The sequence below is a fragment of the Coenobita brevimanus genome, chromosome 23, assembly GCF_032717465.1.
Source record: "Coenobita brevimanus isolate Jiangsu-jjx chromosome 23, ASM3271746v2, whole genome shotgun sequence".
In the NCBI taxonomy this organism is placed as follows: Eukaryota; Metazoa; Arthropoda; class Malacostraca; order Decapoda; family Coenobitidae; genus Coenobita; species Coenobita brevimanus.
In genome coordinates this window covers 56,371,120-56,390,087 of record NC_136976.1, presented here as the reverse complement: position 1 = coordinate 56,390,087, position 18,968 = coordinate 56,371,120, and the positions used below count along the sequence as shown (strand labels likewise).

Sequence of the window (18,968 nt, the reverse complement as noted above, 5' to 3'; positions counted from 1 at the left end):
CCAATTGGACTGAGCCAGTGTAGACTTATATCCAAAGGGCGGTTGGAATTTACTGCTCACATAATGCCACTCACGGATGAGTGAGGCTGGTCACTCTTACAAACGCCATGAGCAATCTGCCTAGCCCTGGGCTCCTATGTTCCTCATGGGGCAGCATAAGATTAGATGATGGATGGATGGATGCCAGGTATGATGTGATGGCACTATGTGAAAGTTAAGATGGTACAAAGCAAAATGCATAAATGGGAAGGCATGAAAAACGGATGTGTTGTTGTCTCACTTATTTGAATGCTGCACAATATGACTACTCGTATATGTTGTAATGTGTAGGATGTGTAGTCTATTGTGTTAGGTATTCTGTATTTGTATGAGAAGAGGGACTGGTGGCATTCACAGTGCAGTCTATCCAGATCTACTGTACTAGGTCTGACCTCTGACATGTACAGTACGGAGTATATGAGGTGTCAACTGGTGGGTATTTTGCTCTGAGTAAGGAGTTTAGGCCAAGGCTGGTAACTGAAAGGTTAATTGTGCAAAAATGGGCTTGTTCATTTACCTGTATGTTCCTGTCAGGCTGTGTGTGAAAACACGGGTGTTTGAGGTGCTTGTGTGCCACTGCAATAAACTATGCCCCCTTCATATCTAGATAGTCCAAGGCTTTCAGATTTTTGTTTCTGTGCACAAATGTTCAATTAGTGTTGACTGTGTGCACCCAGGCAATGGTAGAGTTTCTACTTTGGTACCGCCTGGAGTGCTGTGATGTGTTTTTGACAAGTTAGGTGTCCATGTAAAAGTGGCACAGTCTATTACTGTTCTGATGCGGTGTTTTGGAAGTTTGTGATGAATGATAAGGGATGGAATATCTAAAATCTGCTGTGCACAGACAAGGATAAAGTATGCAGTCTTGAGAGAGAGAGAGAGGAGAGGAGAGAGAGAGGAGAGAGAGAGGAGAGGAGAGGAGAGGAGAGGAGAGGAGAGGAGAGAGAGAGAGAGAGAGAGAGAGATGAATGAGGAGTCAAATTAGCTGAAATTTTTAAGTGCAGTACTACCCTGCAAATGATGAGGTGAAAGACAGATTGACCAGGTGCTTGAGGGTGCAAAAGTGGATGTATGTGGATTAAATGAAACTAAATGGAGAGGAGAGAGTGTGAGAGAATGGGAGTATCAATGGGGTATATGTGCAGGACTAGGTAAGAATGAGAGGGCAAAAGAAGGAGTGTGATTTGTTGTGAGTAACAGATGGAAGGGGAATATAAGAGAGTATGGATCAGTTGGCTCAAGGATTGTGTGGGTAAGACTGAAAGTTGGACTACAAATGTGGGCGATTGTGTGCGTGTATGCGCCAACGCAAGGTTGTGCAAGAAGAGTGAGAGAAGAGTTTTGGACAAATGTGGAAGTATGCATGGAAAATTTTAAAAGGAATGAGGGAGTGTTTTTGACTGGTGATATGAATGGTAAAGTAGGGAATGTGAAGGTGGATGGAGTAGTTGGTGAGTGGGGTGTGCCTGCTGAGATAGATGAGAATGGCAGTGTTTTAATGGACATTTGTGCCGGGAGGGGGTTGGTGATATCCAATATCCTCTTCAGGCACAAAATGATCCACAGGTATAAATGGCGAGTGATGAGAAGGGTGGACGGTGAACTGAATGAAAAGGAAGGCAATGACTGATCATGTGTGTGTGGATGAAAGGATGCGAAGACGTGTAATGGATGCAAGAGCATATAGAGGTTGGGGGAGTGGACTTTCTGACCATCACTTGGTGGAAAGAAGTAAAGAGAGTCAGACAGGGTGGCAATGAAGTTAGTAGGGGAGTGAGATAAAACTGGTAAATTACTAGTTGAGAAGGGAGAAAAAGTGAGCTGATTGAGAGAACACTTTAATGAACTGCTGAACACTGAGAATGAAAGTAATGAAACCATAAGTGGCTAGGGAATGGCTGGGAGAAGAAGAGAGGTGAGATGACAGGAAGAAATTAGTAGGATGGAAGTTGTGGAAGCAATGAAGAAAGTCAAAATGGGGAAAGCCCTAGGAATTGATGGAGCGTGTGGTAAAATGTTGAAGCATGGGGGAGAGATATTAGTAGAATGGATGTGGAAGATGTGCAGATTGGCCTGGGAGTAAGGTAGAGTCCCGGAGGATTGGAAGTCAGATATAATCATTCCCTTGTACAAAGGGAAAGAGGAAAAAGAAGTATGTGGTAATCATACAGGCATCTGTCTTCTTAGTGTTAGAGGAAAAGTATACAGTACGATACTTACTGGCAGAGTTAGGGAAATAACAGAGGAATTAGTTGGAGAAGAACACGGAGGCTTTAGGAAGGGGAGAGGTTGATCTTTAGTGGAAAAGTTTCTAGAGAAGGGAAAGAAGTTGTATGCAGCCTTCATGGATTTGGAGAAAGCATATGACAGGGTGGATAGACAAGGATTGTGGAAAGTATTAAAAATATATGAAGTAGATGGAAAGTTGTTGAATGCTGTGAAGAGTATGTATGAGGGTGCTAAGGCTGCAGTGTATGTGAATAATGAACTGAGTGAGTTTTTCTATTTGAAGGTTGGGTTGAAATAGGGATGTGTCATGTTTCCATGGTTGTTCAATCTGTATATGGATGGGGTTATAAAAGAGATACAAGGTAGGGCAGTGGATGTTGGAGTGGCCCTAATGAGAGAGGACAGTGTTTGGAAACTCCCTGTACTGTTGTTTGCAGATGATACTGTTTTGTTGAGTGAAGAAGAAGGGGAGCTGCAAGGCTTGGTGGATGAGTTTGGGAGCATGTGTAAGAAACGGAATCTAAAGGTGAATGTAGGGAAGAGTATAGTTATGGTCTTCGAGAGAGGTGAAGTCAGTGAATGTACAGTGAGACTGGATGATGAGGAAATGGAAACTGTGAGTGCATTTAAGTACTTGGGTAGTGTTATGAGTAAGGATGGAAGTTTGGAAGGTGAAGTGCTTGAAATGGTACAACAAGGAAGAAAGGTTGCTGGTTCCTTGGAGGCAGTGATAAGAAACAGCGAAGTGAGCATGGAAGTGAAGAAGTTATTCTATCTATCTATCTATCTATTGCCAGATGCCACAATCCCATAAGGGGTGACCATTTGACTTTGAGTTATTTGTTTCATGGGGAAGGGCACTAACCCTCCACCAACCCACTTGTTGACACATAGGGAACACGTGTGGTTTGGTTATATGGTTACCACTCAGCACTGTAAATGGTTTTTGGCTTGTCACTCAATGTAAAGCCACCTGTAAAGGAAAGAAAAGCAATAGGAAGTGACAGGAAAGATGGGAGAAATAGAAAGAGAGGAGGGCAGGCACGGAAGAAGAATGATAAAGGCTAAGGAAGAAGTAGGCAGCACTACATCAAGTGAGTGGATGATAGTCACCACCACCTACCACTAATTACATGACAGTATTGTGATACCAACTCTAACATATGGAAGTGAAACTTGGACGTTGTTAGAGCGACACAAGTCAAGAGATACCAACTCTAACGTATGGAAGTGAAGTTTGGATGTTGTTGGAGGGACAGAAGTCAAGAGTGAGAGCAGTGGAAATGAGTTATTTGAGAGGAGCCTGTGGAGTCACATGGAGAGACAGACTGACAAATGCGGATGTGAAGGAGCATTGTGGTGTGGATGTGGATGTGCTAGGAAGCGTTAGGAGAAACACAATGAGGTGGATTGGCCATGTGGAGAGGATGGAGAATGAGAGACTGACAAGGATAATGTATGTGAGTGAGGTAGAGGGGGAGAGAGGGAGGGGAAGGCCAAGGATGAGATGGAGGGATGGAGTAGAGAGGTATATGAGAGAGGGGGCTGTGAATCTGGAGCAGGGCATGGAAATGGTGGGGGACGGTGATGTTGAGGCAATTTGTTTGTGGCCACCCCGTATAAGAGATTAAGGTATCAGGCAATAGATAGACAGACTACCCCGGTGATGAACTAGTGACTGCTATCCAGAATTATGTGAGATTAATCCCAGGTTGAGGTATGGAACAATATGGAGATCTGAAATTAAGAAGTTTTATCTACAAGATGCATTCAGCTTGTTATAAAAGCATTCTTGCTGATGTTATCACACCAGTCCTGAATGAGACTGCTCTACTATGTATTTAGCATGAACAGTGGGTATTCATACTGGTGTGGTAATATGTGAAGGTGTGTTGTACACAGTACAGGTGGGTCTCAAGGAGCACACTATCAAGTTCTCCAAGTCTAAGGAAGGGGAGAAAAAGTAGATAAATGTGTAAAAGAAATGGAGAGTACAGTACCTCAAAGAAAGCTGAGTGGCTGTTGCTGTGAAGACCCAGATAAATGAAGGTATGTTTGCGCTTACATAACACAATGGGAATAAGACCCTTGTACAGTGCGTGTGATGTGAGTCATGTTGTTTAATATGGCGAGCTATCTCTAGTATAAAGTTTTCATTATAGTGTCTTCTGTTGCCTTATGGAATATGGTGTTTGTATTAACCCCTAAAGACCACAAATCTCCCAGCCCCCCTATCCCTAGATCCACAAAAAGGGTCCGATTTTTGAAATTTCACCTAGGTAAAGTTTATTCTTACAGGTTTCAGGAGCTTGAATTTACACACCTGAAACCATATGTTTCACTCCCACATGACGTACTGCAATATCGACCTTTAAAGAAGGTCAAAAATAAAAATTGTTACCCCTCAAGCAGAGAGAGAGAGAGAGAAACTCCCACCAAAGTAAATATTGGTTTTATAGATTTGAAGACTTGATTTTATACACTAGAAAATGTATATTTCACTCTCATACATTTAATGGTTACTGCACAATCGACCGTCAAAAATAAAACAAAAAGTCACTCCTCACTGTGAGCGACAATGGAAAGTCCTTGAGAAATAAGGGGGAAAAGGGAGGTGGAGGTAATGTGGGGGGCATCAGGAGGGGGTGAAAGGGAGGGAATATGTCTGCCACATAAGGCAGGATCCAATAGGGCAAAGGGAGGTGGAGAGATGGCTTGGGAAGAGAAGGGGGGGGTCCCCACACCCTGGGAGGGGGTCGGATCATGCCTCCCACCACCTGATCTCTTAGTTCCTGTTGGCCAGGTCCCATATACGTCATAAAAGAGGTGGTGCTACCTAACGCCAGTTTTTGGTAGCCAGTGTACCATCGACAGCCAAAGGACTTTATGCAACATTTTTCCCTAACAACAGCCATTGGCCTTTAGGATTCAAGTGTGATGTTAAACTTTGTAATGTGACTACTAAGTAATGGATATGTTGTTTAGTGTGCTGAACTGTTGTTCTGTTTCTTTGGTGAATTTGTCCAGTATGCTTTGGTGTAAGTGACATGCTGCTGCAGTGGTTTGGAGTGTACAGTATTCCCATGATGATAATGATAAGAAAGTAATCTGAAGGGAGTTTGGGTTCTGTTTGCCAGGTGGTGGTGAGTGAAACTGTAAGTGAACAGAATGTGATGTCTGGGGAAGAGGGGGTTGTGGGGATTTAGGTGTATTAAGAGTATCACTAAAAAAAAGTACATGTTGTTAATCTGTGATGCAATGTCATGGACTTGGTGATTTTCATTCCATTCATACCAGACTGTTTTTAGCATTAATATCCCCATCATTAACTGAGATAAGCACCTGTTAGCAGGAGGAGCTGGGGGTTGTACTGCACTGCTATGGCATGGGAGGTGTCAGGGGGAATGTGCATGCTGAAAAATGTTTCTTGTGTGTGACCAGATTTGACACTGAGTGACTATTTTCAGTGGTATCATTCTGGAAAAGTGGCTGTGTTGTTTGTATTTTGTCTTTGTAGAGGATGGATATGTGAATATATGTGATGAGTCCTCCTCCATGGCCATTAGTTCTGATTCTGTGGATGTATGAGTAGTCACTGATGTGTAAAAGTTTTTGTTAGTGTGTGACCTTTGCTTCTAGTTGGTGTGTGTGTGTGTTTGTGAAGGAAGTTTTCAGTCTGTGGGATTCTGATGTACAGGCCACTGACAGTTGTAATATCATGTTTATACTTCACGTTTGTGGCAGTCTGCATGCTACACGGGTCGATTGTAGGTTTACTGTTTGTGAACACGGGCTGAGATGTGGTGGCAATGGTTGTGTGAGTAAAGGGGCTGTTAGAGAGAGCAGGGAAAACTGTGTTGGAGTGACAGGAAGACTGTCTGTGGACATGATGCACCTGTCACATACAGTACTCACGTGCTACAGTAATGTCTGATATTTCTGAGTGTTGTGCAACCACTCTCTGCAAGGATTACACTGAACAGATCCACAAAGGATGCATGAAAAGAGGGTGGGTATATAAGCATGCGAGTTTGAAGGCTAGATGACTCAGATGTACATGTGTGAGAAAATGGGGAGTGGAAATGGAAGCTACAGAACTAACAAGAGATCAAAGTGGATGACATGCTATGGTTCCACCCCTTTTCACCTCTTTTTCGAATGCGGCAGTCTGCAGAATGGCCCTCCTACAGGTGCTATGTAAAATGTACCTAGCAAACAATGAATTCATAATAATAATAATAATAATAACAATATTCCATCTCTCCATCCATCATCTAATTCAGTGTTGCCCATGAAGAGCATAGGAGCCCGGGGCTAGGTAAGCTGGTCCTGACATTTAAGATGAGTGACCAGCCTCACTCATCCCTGAGTGACATAATGTGAGCAGTTAACCCCAACCTCCCCTTGGATATAAACCTGCACAAGCTCAATCTGACTGGAGAGCCTTAACCCCTAACAGGCGGGCGACATTACATACCATCTGTGCATGAAGAGGTGGGTGTCGTTACGTAACGTCCTGCCATTTTCTGTCCTAATTTATTGGTGAAGTTGGGGAATGTGGCAACCTTGTCACCTACTGTACTGTCCTCTACCCACCCAAGCCTTGAAACATGTAAAACAGAATATACGTACAATAATTCCTCAAACTTGGCGGGTTGGATGTTCCGCCAAAACCTCTCGAAACGTGAAACGTCGGTGTGAAGTTAAAAATCAATGGGAAAAATAGAGGAGCATTCCAGTGGGACATGTACCCACCCTAGCAGATAGTACTATAACACCAAACAGGCCCTACCCAAAATTAAATGAAGAGTGTTTACTAGTGATAAAACAGCATAACACAATAAACATGTACCTGAGAAGACATTAAAACTGTTATAAAGGGCTGCAACACCAAAAATCCACTGAGTGCCGGCGATGTTTCTGGCCAACCCTGTATGCCTGCTTCTCCTTAGGCCACTGTAATGGCCCTGCACCATCCCCCTAAGCTAGTTGCTCCGTGCGCTGTACCTCACTGATTATGCGCTGCATCTCAAATGTTGATGCGTGGTTGTCCAGGTGTGGGTCGGGAAGCCACAAGCTGCGAGGCCAGCATAGCACACAAAAAAGCAATGGCATGTGGGTCTGTAGTACCGCCGTTGTATTGGTAGAGGGCAGGGTGGTCGCAAGATGGCCGCCAATAAATGAACATCGGTACGCGCCGTCTACTGAGTGTCAAAATGCAGGGAAACTTGACAAAGTGTGAAACAGCTTGGAAACTTTTTTCTAGCAAGAAAAACGAGGCATCGAAGTATGAGGAAATAATGTACATAAGTTTTATAGTTATAAGTGTTGAAATAAAATAGAAAACACATTAGATTCTGAAGACATTGAACAGTGTAAAGAATGCGTAAATGATAAATTTAGTGTTCAGCGGTGATGAAAAAGAAAATGAGTGAAAAGTCCGCTACCCTCGCCCCAGCTGGGCCAGGTGATAAACTGCCTGCACGTGCTCCTCCCATCCTCCTCCTACAGCCAGCAGAGACATATTACCATGCAAGAAACACTTACTTTCGTTTTTCATCCATTTTCATCAATTTATGCATGTTTAGGCTTATTCTGTGATACTTTATTCTTCCAAAAATATGCCGCCCCACACGGTCATATACAGTAATTGATAAGTTGCCCGCCCATAAGTGGTTAATTGCCCACCAAACCACCAGGTGCCACAACCTGGTCATATGGTTATCACCCAGTGTAGTAAATGGTTTCCTGATGTACAGGAAACCATTTGGAGAGGTGGGGGCACTCACCATCCACTCACTTGATGTAGTCCTGCTTTGGATGTCTGCCCTTTCCTCTCCTCCTTCCTTCCTCTTCTGTCTTTATTTCATTCTTTCCTCTTCCTTCTGCCTATAGGTGACTTTACACTCCCTCTCCCATCTTTCTTTCGTTCATTTTTTCCTCTTCCTTCTGCCTATGGGTGACTCTACACTTGAGTGACATGCCAAATGGTTTCCTGTACACCAGGAAACCATTTACTACACTGGATGGTAACCATATGACAAAATTATGGCACCTAGTGGGTTGTGAGTAATTACAGTGCTCCAACTGGATTGAGCCGATCCAGGTTTATGTCCATGGGGTGGCTGGGGTTTATTGCTCACGTAATGCCACTCTGGAATGAGTGAGGCTGGTCACTCTCATCTTAAATGTCAAGCTTGCCTAGCCCCAAGCTCCATTGCTTTTTTGTGTGCTATGCTGGCCTCGCAGCTTGTGGCTTCCCGACCCACACCTGGACAACCACGCATCAACATTTGAGATGCAGCGCATAATCAGTGAGGTACAGCGCACGGAGCAACGAGCTTAGGGGGATGGTGCAGGGCCATTACAGTGGCCTAAGGAGAAGCAACATAGGACTGTATGATGGATGGATGGATAATAATACAGTAATAATAATATTAATCATCATCATCATAAGAAGAAGAACATTAATATAATAATAATTATAATAATAAAATGAACAATAATATGCCAAAAGACTTTTGCTTGCTTAATGGTGCCAAGCAATTAAAGGCTTCAATGCTACATAAATGACAGTGTGGCTCTTTTCACTGGGCATGCTGTCTGATATTTGTAGTTCCCCTGCTTCGTTGCTTTCTTTCATAACTTCTGGATTCTTCTTCACCCAGCCTAAAGGGTGGGAGTCAACTCTGGGCAATGATGATCATGATAATTAAAAACAAAAAACTTTTAATAATTGCATCATTTTGGACAGCAGGTAATTTCTCCAACCACTTGATCACCAGGTCTGGTTTGCTGCCAAATAATATTTTTCAGCCAAAGAAGACCTCATAAAACAAAATAAAAAAATAAATTCGGTCAATGCAATACCCACCTAATCTGCATGTACAGTACAGTGCAGCAATTTCATCATAAATGATAATAAACTAGTAAACACTTACAACATCCAGTTTAAAGATCGGTGGAGGTCAGGGTCAACGGCTTCGATATCATCCAGAACAATAAGCTTATTCAGTAGCATCTTGTAAAAAGGCATGGAGAACCCCCCATCAATGTAGTGGCCGTGGAATATCGCCATCCCTATGACTCGGCCAACAAAGTGGAAGTACGACAAATGTTCCTGCAAACAAGAGAGTTAAAACAGTTAATTAGGCTTATGTACAGTATTATGATTACTGGGTATACATACCCTCATACACTGTATGGTGCCAGAGAGGGATGCCTCCCCGAGGTGACGGCAATATAAACAGGTAATGCTGCTGTCCAGTTAAACACCCCTCAACTCCCCCCAAATCCCCTGCAAGGAGGATGGTGTGTTGCAGAAGAGCAACTCCAGCCTGCAATCCATCAGGTTCACGTGGAGATAAATCTGCAATCAGAGCAACAGCAGCAGCAGCAGCAAGTATGCACTTTCCTGCCAATCCCCTATATTATTCACCTCATTACCATACTTTTGAAAGTACTGAACTGTGCATAAATTTTCATACGCCACATATAAGGTGACTTCATTCAGGGGGAAAATATTTGGTTATTTTGAAACTTATGTCCCTATGTCACCAGTGTACATTAACGTGGAACATAATACAACATATGGAATGTGTTACCTATTTAGATATACATTATGTGCTTAGACCAACATACCCATATCCCACACCAAGCCCTCTTCCTCTCATCATCTCCAGACATCACCTTCTGCTCCCCAAACCTCGCCCCCACAACATCATGGAGAGTGGTCAAAACCCAAGGTTCTGATCACCTCCCAATCATCATCACTACCAAAACCAGAATCAACTGAGCTGGCCACAAACACACACACACTAATTATAAGAGAGCCAACTGGGAGACCTTTGTAACTGAAACAGAACAACATCTCGAAACACTAAACAGTACACCCATCACAAACATCAACACCGCTTCAATACAATTATACAAAACGCAGACAAAAGACACATCCCTAGAGGCAACAGAAAGAGACACAACCCCAACTTCACACCAGAAATTCAAGGCCTCATCAGACAACAGGACACACTGCGACACTCCCCAACACCCCATACACAAGACACCGTACAACAAATACAAGAATTCAACACTCAAATAAACAATAAAATATCAGAACAGCAAACACTAAACTGGAAAAATTACCTCCAAACATTGACCACAAAACAAACATCAGCAAACTCTACAAAACACTAAACAGCATCACACTTTCCAACAGCAACACCACACAATCACACGCTGCCATCACAACAACAGACACCATACCCTCAAACAAACAACAAGCAAACACTCTGATCAATCACTTTTCACAAGTCAGCCATCTAAACCCCCATCCCGAAGACCGACGTATCATCTGACGTAAGAGACAATTCCCCACAGACCCAGACTACGCACCTTTCACTTACAACCAGACGAAGCACATCATTAACAACCTCAAGCACTTATCTGCCTGTGGACCAGACAACATAAGCAACATTCACCTTAAACACCTAGGACCACAAAGCATACAAGCACTCACCAACATATCAAACTACAGCTACTCACACAACATAATGCCCAACATCTGGAAGCATGGCAATATCATCACTATCCCTAAACCCAACAAAGACCCCACATTACCCTCCTCACATCGCCCCATCACACTCCTCTGCACCCCCTCTAAAGTCACTGAACGACTGATACTACAACTAGTCACACCTCACATTCCCCTAGCCCAGTCACAACATGGCTTTAGGCCACTACACTCGACAAACACCCTTCTTACAGACCTTACACAGAGAGTTTTCGATGGCATGAATTCAGCTAGGCCACCACACAGAACAATCCTAATCACACAAGACATTAGCAAAGCTTTTGATGCCATCCCCCGCCACAACCTCACAAACAAAATACTCAACACAAACATGCACAATAACACAAAAAGATGGCTGGCAAACTACTTAGCAGGCAGATGTGCACACGTAACATTTGCCGGTCAGTCTTCTAACATCAGAAACTTCACAAACAGCATCCCCCAAGGATCTGTTTTGTCCCCTACACTCTTTAATCTATACATGCACGACATACCCACACACCACAGATACACATAGCTTCCTATGCAGATGATATAACACTTACATGTATGCACCAAAACACAAACACAGCTGCACACATAATTCAACCTTACCTCAACACACTACACGAATGGTTCACCACAAACATGCTCAAAATAGCCCCAGCCAAATCTACAGTGACTTTTCTCACAAACTGGACAGCAGAACACAGTCACATCCCACACCTCACCATAAACAACACTCCCCTACCACACACACACACTATCTATCTATCTATCAATTGCCAGACGCCTCAATCCCGTTTGGGGTGGCCACAAACAAATTGCCTCCAAGTCGCCCTGTCCCCCGCCATTTCATTCCCCTGCTCCCAACTCACACCCCCCTCTCTCATATACTTCTCCACCCCATCTCTCCATCTCATCCTCGGCCTCCCCCTCCCTCTTTCCCCCTCCACCTCACTCATATACACTCTCTTCGTCAGTCTTTCACCCTCCATCCTCTCCACATGGCCAAACCACCTCAGTGTGTTCCTCATAACGCTTCCTATCACATCCACATCAACACCACAACACTCCTTTATATCCTCATTCGTCAGCCTGTCTCTCCATGTGACTCCACAGGCTCCTCTTAAATAACTCATTTCCACGGCTCTCACTCTTGACTTGTGTCCTTCCAACAACGTCCAAGCTTCACTTCCGTACGTTAGAGTTGGTATCACAATACTGTCATGTAGTAACTTTTTCACTTCCATGCTCACTTCCCTGTTTCTTATCACTGCTTTCAAAGAACCAGCAACCTTTCTTCCCTGCTGTACCCTTTCAAGCACTTCACCCTCCAAACCTCCATCCTTACTCATCACACTACCCAAGTACTTAAACGTACTCATATTTTCCAATTCCTCACCATCCAACCTCGCTGTACATTCACTGACTTCACCTCTCTCAAAGACCATCACTTTACTCTTCCCTACATTCACCTTTAGATTCCGTTTCTTACACACTCTCTCAAACTCATCCACCAAGCCTTGCAGCTCCCCTTCGTCTTCACTCAACAACACAGTATCATCTGCAAACAACAGTACAGGGAGTTTCCAAACACTATCCTCTCTCACCAGGGCCACTCCAACATCCACTATCCTACCTTGTACCTCTTTTATTACCCCATCCATGTACAGATTGAACAACCATGGAGACATGACACATCCCTGCTTCAACCCAACTTTCAAAGAGAAAAATTCACTTAGTTCACCATCCACATGCACTGCAGCCTTCGCACCATCGTACATATTCTTCACAGCATTCAACAACTTCCCATCTACTCCATATATTCTTAACACTTTCCACAATCCTAGTCTATCCACCCTGTCATATGCTTTCTCCAAATCCATGAAAGCCGCATACAACTTCTTTCCCTTCTCTAGAAACTTTTCCACTAAAGATCTGAGAATGAATATCTGATCTACACAACCTCTTCCCTTCCTAAAGCCTCCCTGTTCTTCTCCAACCCCTGGGGGTAGGTTTTTTTTTTCAAGAATACTCCCCCAGTATCCCTGCTTGTCGTAAAAGGCGACTAAAAGGGTTGGCGGAGGGTTAGTGCCCCTCCCCGGAAAACAAATAACTAAAAAAACAAACAAGAAGTCTCACACACACACACACACACACACAAAATCCTTGGTGTAACATACAATACATCAGTGTCATTTAAACAACACATCACAAACATTAAAAATAAAATAACACCAAGACTCAATGCTTTGAGGTCACTTGCCCATACAACATTCGGACACAACAAAGAAACCACCACCACAGTATACAAACAATACATATGTTCAGTGATGAATTATGCAAGCCCTGCCTGGGCTTCTAACCTAACCAAAACACACTACAACACTCTACAGACCATACAGAAGGCGGCCCTAAAAATTAACACAGGCTGCACAGCTACCACACCCACAGACCACCTACATCAAGAAACCAAAGTTCTCAAAGTCAAGCATCACCTAGACATGAGAGGCACCCAGTTCCTTGCTGCAACCTCCACAAACCTACAACATCCACTACAGTACATGGCAGCACATCCACCCACATCAAGGAACATCAAAACAACACCCAGCACACGATACCACACACGGAGCCGGAGAGAGCAGACGTCCCAGCCATCGCTGATAACCTTGATTTTTTTTTTCGGTAACAGCTGTTTTGGTATTTAACCAACATCAAACATGGCCGAAAATATAAACAATGAGGGACTGGAGTTTCAAGGATTTGATGCTAATACCAATGTCATGGACCTGGTTAAAACATTAATTATGAGGATTAGTGAACTCGAAAAGAAAGTAGAGAATCTAGTGATAAAGGATGTGTCAGTAAATACTGAAACCACCATACAGAGTCTGATCCAGTCCAATGAAACAGCCAATGAAGAAATCAGGAATTTGAAGCGGTAAAATGTTGAACTGAGGAGGAAACTAGAAGAGAATACTAATAAAACGGAGAAGGTGAGTAATGTATTAGAAGAACATAAGGCAAAGTGGGCACACGTAGAAGAAGAACAGAAAGAAGTGGCCAGCTTAAGAGAGATCATCCAGGAAGAAAGGGAAATGAACAAGAAAGAAATGGAAGAAAATGTAGTGAAAATACTGAAGAAAAAAGAGAAAATAGTGAGAGAAACTGTAGAAAGGAACAGATGTGTGGTAGTATTTGGAAACAAGGAAGAGGAAGAATAGGTTAGGTTCGTAAGACTCGAGAGAGACACGAACATGGTGAGAGGAATATTAGGCAAGATTGACCCCGAAGGAGACAAGTGGGTAAAAGAAATTGAGGAAGTAAGGAGGATAGGGCCTTACAAGAAAGGGGAAACAAGACCAATGAGAGTCAAGTTTACATCAGAAAGTGTAATAAATGAGATACTTAAAGTGACCTGGAAATTAAGCAAAGAGGCGGGGATGGAAAATATTATAATAAGAAAAGATCTGAACGAAGAAGAAAGAGAAGTTTTAAAATCATTAAAGGAAGAAGTAAAGGAAAAAAATGATAAGACGACAGAGGAAGAATGTAATACTTTTTTTTGGAGAGTATTGGATATGAAAGTAAGGAAATGGTATTTAAGGAAACAGAAGTGAAGGAAACTAAGGGGGATGGTTGTGAAAGATCAGAAGTTGAGGAAGTGGTACGGACAGAGAGTAGGAGAGAAGAGGGTATTAATAATGTCAAAAATAATTTGAAGGTGATATATACTTATGTTGATGGTTTCATATCGACAAGGATCGAAATTAATGATTTCTTAAGAGAACATGAACCTGATGTCATGTGCTTTGTAGAAACCAAATTAAGAGAAGATATTGATGTTCATTTGGGAGATGGTAAATACAAACTGTGGAGAAAAGACAGAAAAGAAAAAAAGGGAGGAGGAGTGATGATAGCAGTGAAGAACAACATAAATGTAGATACTGTGGAAATGGGAGAAGGCAGGGCTGAAGTGATATATATGAAATTAGAAACTGGAGAGAATGTTAAGAGAGATATGGCGGTAGTGTATGTTCCCCCAAAGACGAGAGCATGGAAGGATGACGAATACCATGAGATGTTGTCAGATATGGCTAGCTACTTGCAAAAAATAATTGAGAAAAGCAATAATATAATTTTTTGTAAAGAGGTGAACTGGGAGGAATGGTACTCGGGAGGCGGCGAGGATTCGTGGGGCACTATGTTATTAAATATAATAATGAATAATGTGATGACGCAATGGGCCAAAGAAGAGACACGGTTTCGAGGCGAGGACACACCAGCAAGGTTAGATTTACTGTTCACCAAAGAACCCGATGTAATAGAATCACTGGAATATCTCTGTCCTTTGGGAAAAAGTGATCACGTGGTCATTGAGTTCCAGATGTTAATAGGAAACGTTGAGCCAAGAGACGAGCTTCATAGACAGGGAAGATACAACTTTGGGAAAGCAAATTTTACAGGATTGAAAAACTTTTTTGAAAATGTGGATTGGAGAAAATTCAGAGAAACAAGAGAGATACAGAGGAAGTGGGATATCTTTCTAGACCTCTATAATTTGGGAGTGGAAAAATTTGTACCAAGAGTAAGAGGGAAAGAAAACAGGAAAAAGGAGTGGTTTAATAGAAGGTGTATGATAGCAAAAAAAGAGAGAGATAAGGCATGGAACAATTGGAGAAAGAGAGGTAACGACAGAACAAAGGAAGAATATAAAAGAACAAGAAATGAATACACAAGAATACGTAGAGAAGAAGAAAGGAATTTTGAAAAAGGTATAATTGACAAATGCAAGGATGAACCCAAACTGTTTTATAGATTTGTTAATGGCAAACTGAAACAAAAGGAAGGAATCACCAAGCTGAAAGTAGAAGGAGAGGTCTTTAAGGATGCGGCAATGCAAGCAGAAATAATGAACAAACGTTTCCAGTCAGTTTTCACTAAAGAAAAGGAGCTTGTGGAAGGGGAGGGAGTGATTAGAAATGTTCCGGTGATGAAAGATATAAAAGTGGAGGTACAGGAAGTGTATAAATTACTGGAAACTCAAGATGTAAGGAAAGCCCCAGGACCTGATGGAATTTCTAATTGGGTACTGAAGGAATGCAGAGAACAACTGGCGGATAAAATTCACAGCTTAATTGTATGCTCACTGGAAGAGGGGAAAGTGCCAAAAGAATGGAAGAGGGGAAATGTGGTACCAATTTACAAGGGAGGAAACAGGGAAGAACCCCTGAATTATAGACCAGTGTCTCTAACCAGCATGGCTGCAAAATTGTGTGAGAGAATCCTGAAAGACAGATGGATAAAATATCTGGAAGAGATGAATATTTTGGCTGAATGTCAGTTTGGATTCAGAAGTGGAAGGTCATGTGTTGAGCTTTTACTCAAGAGCGATTGATGTGGTACAGGAGAGAGATGGTTGGGTGGATTGTGTGTACTTAGACTTAGAGAAGGCCTTTGACAAGGTACCTCATAAGAGACTAATGTGGAAACTAGAATATATAGGAGGACTAAAGGGGAAACTTCTGGAATGGATGAGAGACTTTTTGAGAGACAGACAAATGAGGACAGTAATAAAGGAAAAGATGTCTGGATGGAGGGAAGTAACAAGTGGAGTCCCTCAAGGCTCAGTGTTGGCGCCAGTAATGTTCCTGATTTACGTAAATGATATGGTAGATGGAGTGAACAGTTATGCAAGTCTGTTTGCTGATGATGTAAAGATCTTGAGGAAGATAGAGGTTGAGGAGGATTGTAAAATACTGCAGGAGGATTTGGATTGGATACACAATTGGAGCCGGACGTGGGAAATGAAATTTAATGTAAAGAAATGTAAAATATTGGAAATGGGTAAAAGTACCAGGAGACCATCACTGAATTATTTTTTGGGTAATGAATTAATCACAAAAAGGAGAGAAGAGAAAGATTTGGGAGTGCTGGTCCAAGATAGTTTGTCACCAGAAAAGCACATTAACAAGATAGTTGGAGAGACTTATAAACTCTTGACTAACATAAGAGTAGCATTTCATTATGTGGATGATGAAATGATGAAAAAATTGATAGTGGCCATGATTCGCCCCAGGTCAGAATATGCAGCGGTAGTGTGGTCCCCACACAAAAAGAAAGATATAAACAAGATTGAGAGAATACAAAGAACAGCAACCAAGATGGTCCCCAGTCTGACAGACCTGTCATACAGAGAGAGGCTGGAAAAACTGGATTTGCCTTCGTTAGAGGAAAGGAGAAAGAGGGGAGACATGATTGCGGTGTTCAGGACCATGGTGGGAGTAGATAAAATTGACAAAGAAGATCTGTTTGTATGGGATAAGAGAGCAACAAGAGGACATGGAATGAAATTGAAAAAGTCAAGCTGCTTGAAGAATATCAAGAAATATAGCTTTCCTTACAAAAGTACAGACTTATGGAATAGCCTGGACAAAGAGATTGTCCAGTCTAGAAACTTCTATCTATCTATCTATCTATTGCCAGACGCCTCAATCCCGTTTGGGGTGGCCACAAACAAATCGCCTCCAAGTCGCCCTGTCCCCCGCCATTTCACTGCCCTGCTCCCAACTCACACCCCCCTCTCTCATATACCTCTCCACCCCATCCCTCCATCTCATCCTCGGCCTCCCCCTCCCTCTTCCCCCCTCCACCTCACTCATATACACTCTCTTCGTCAGTCTTTCACCCTCCATCCTCTCCACATGGCCAAATCACCTCAGTGTGTTCCTCATAACGCTTCCTATCACATCCACATCCACACCACAACGCTCCTTTATATCCTCATTCGTCAGCCTGTCTCTCCATGTGACTCCACAGGCTCCTCTTAAATAACTCATTTCCACTGCTCTCACTCTTGACTTGTGTCCTTCCAACAATGTCCAAGCTTCACTTCCGTACGTCAGAGTTGGTATCACAATACTGTCATGTAGTAACTTTTTCACTTCCATGCTCACTTCCCGGTTTCTTATCACTGCTTTCAAGGAACCAGCAACCTTTCTTCCCTGCTGTACCCTTTCAAGCACTTCACCCTCCAAACCTCCATCCTTACTCATCACACTACCCAAATACTTAAACGTACTCACATTTTCCAATTCCTCACCATCCAACCTCGCTGTACATTCACTAACTTCACCTCTCTCAAAGACCATCACTTTACTCTTCCCTACATTCACCTTTAGGTTCCGTTTCTTACACACTCTCTCAAACTCATCCACCAAGCCTTGCAGCTCCCCTTCGTCTTCACTCAACAACACAGTATCATCTGCAAACAACAGTACAGGAGTTTCCAAACACTATCCTCTCTCACCAGGGCCACTCCAACATCCACTACCCTACCTTGTACCTCTTTTATTACCCCATCCATGTACAGATTGAACAACCATGGAGACATGACACATCCCTGTTTCAAACCAACTTTCAAAGAGAAAAATTCACTTAGTTAACCATCCACACGCACTGCAGCCTTCGCACCATCGTACATACTCTTCACAGCATTCAACAACTTCCCATCTACTCCATATATTCTTAACACTTTCCACAATCCTTGCCTATCCACCCTGTCATATGCTTTCTCCAAATCCATGAAAGCCGCATACAACTTCTTTCCCTTCTCTAGAAACTTTTCCACTAAAGATCTAAGAATGAATATCTGATCTACACAACCTCTTCCCTTCCTAAAGCCTCCCTGTTCTTCTCCAACTAATTTCTCTGTTCTTTCTCTAACTCTGTCTATAAGTATCCTACCATACACTTTTCCTATTATACTAAGAAGACAAATGCCCCTATGATTACCACACACTTCTTTTTCCCCTTTTCCTTTGTTTCATTCATTCATTCATTGCCAGACGCCATGTATCCCAGACGGGGTGGCCAAGGGCTTACAGTTAATTGTTTTACAGGGAGGGGCACTAAACCTCCACCAACCCCATTTGACACGTAGGGATGCCAACAGCATCTGGTGTTCCCAGGCGGTCACCCATCCAAGTACTAACCAGACCCAACGTTGCTTAACTTCGCTGATCGGACGGGAAGCGGTGTACTCAACGTGGTATGGCCGTTTTCCTTTGTACAAGGGAATAATTATACCTGACTTCCAATCCTCCGGGACTCTACCTTCCTCCCAGGCCAATCTGCACATCTTCCACAT

General features: G+C 42.8%; 1 protein-coding gene and 1 non-coding gene across 3 annotated transcripts in view; both read right to left on the bottom strand.

Moving 5' to 3' along the window:
• The window catches only part of Smurf (SMAD specific E3 ubiquitin protein ligase), a 416,911-nt gene that overhangs the window by 11,570 nt on the left and 386,373 nt on the right, over positions 1-18,968 (bottom strand). For both annotated transcript variants that reach the window (XM_080267279.1, XM_080267280.1), the window contains exon 11: positions 9,210-9,388. In XM_080267279.1, the coding sequence (XP_080123405.1) occupies positions 9,210-9,388 (179 nt within the window). The remainder of the gene's footprint in view (positions 1-9,209; positions 9,389-18,968) is intronic.
• Positions 18,765-18,883, bottom strand: LOC145393226 (5S ribosomal RNA). The gene has a single exon (XR_013896178.1). It is a non-coding gene; the product is annotated as a 5S ribosomal RNA (ribosomal RNA).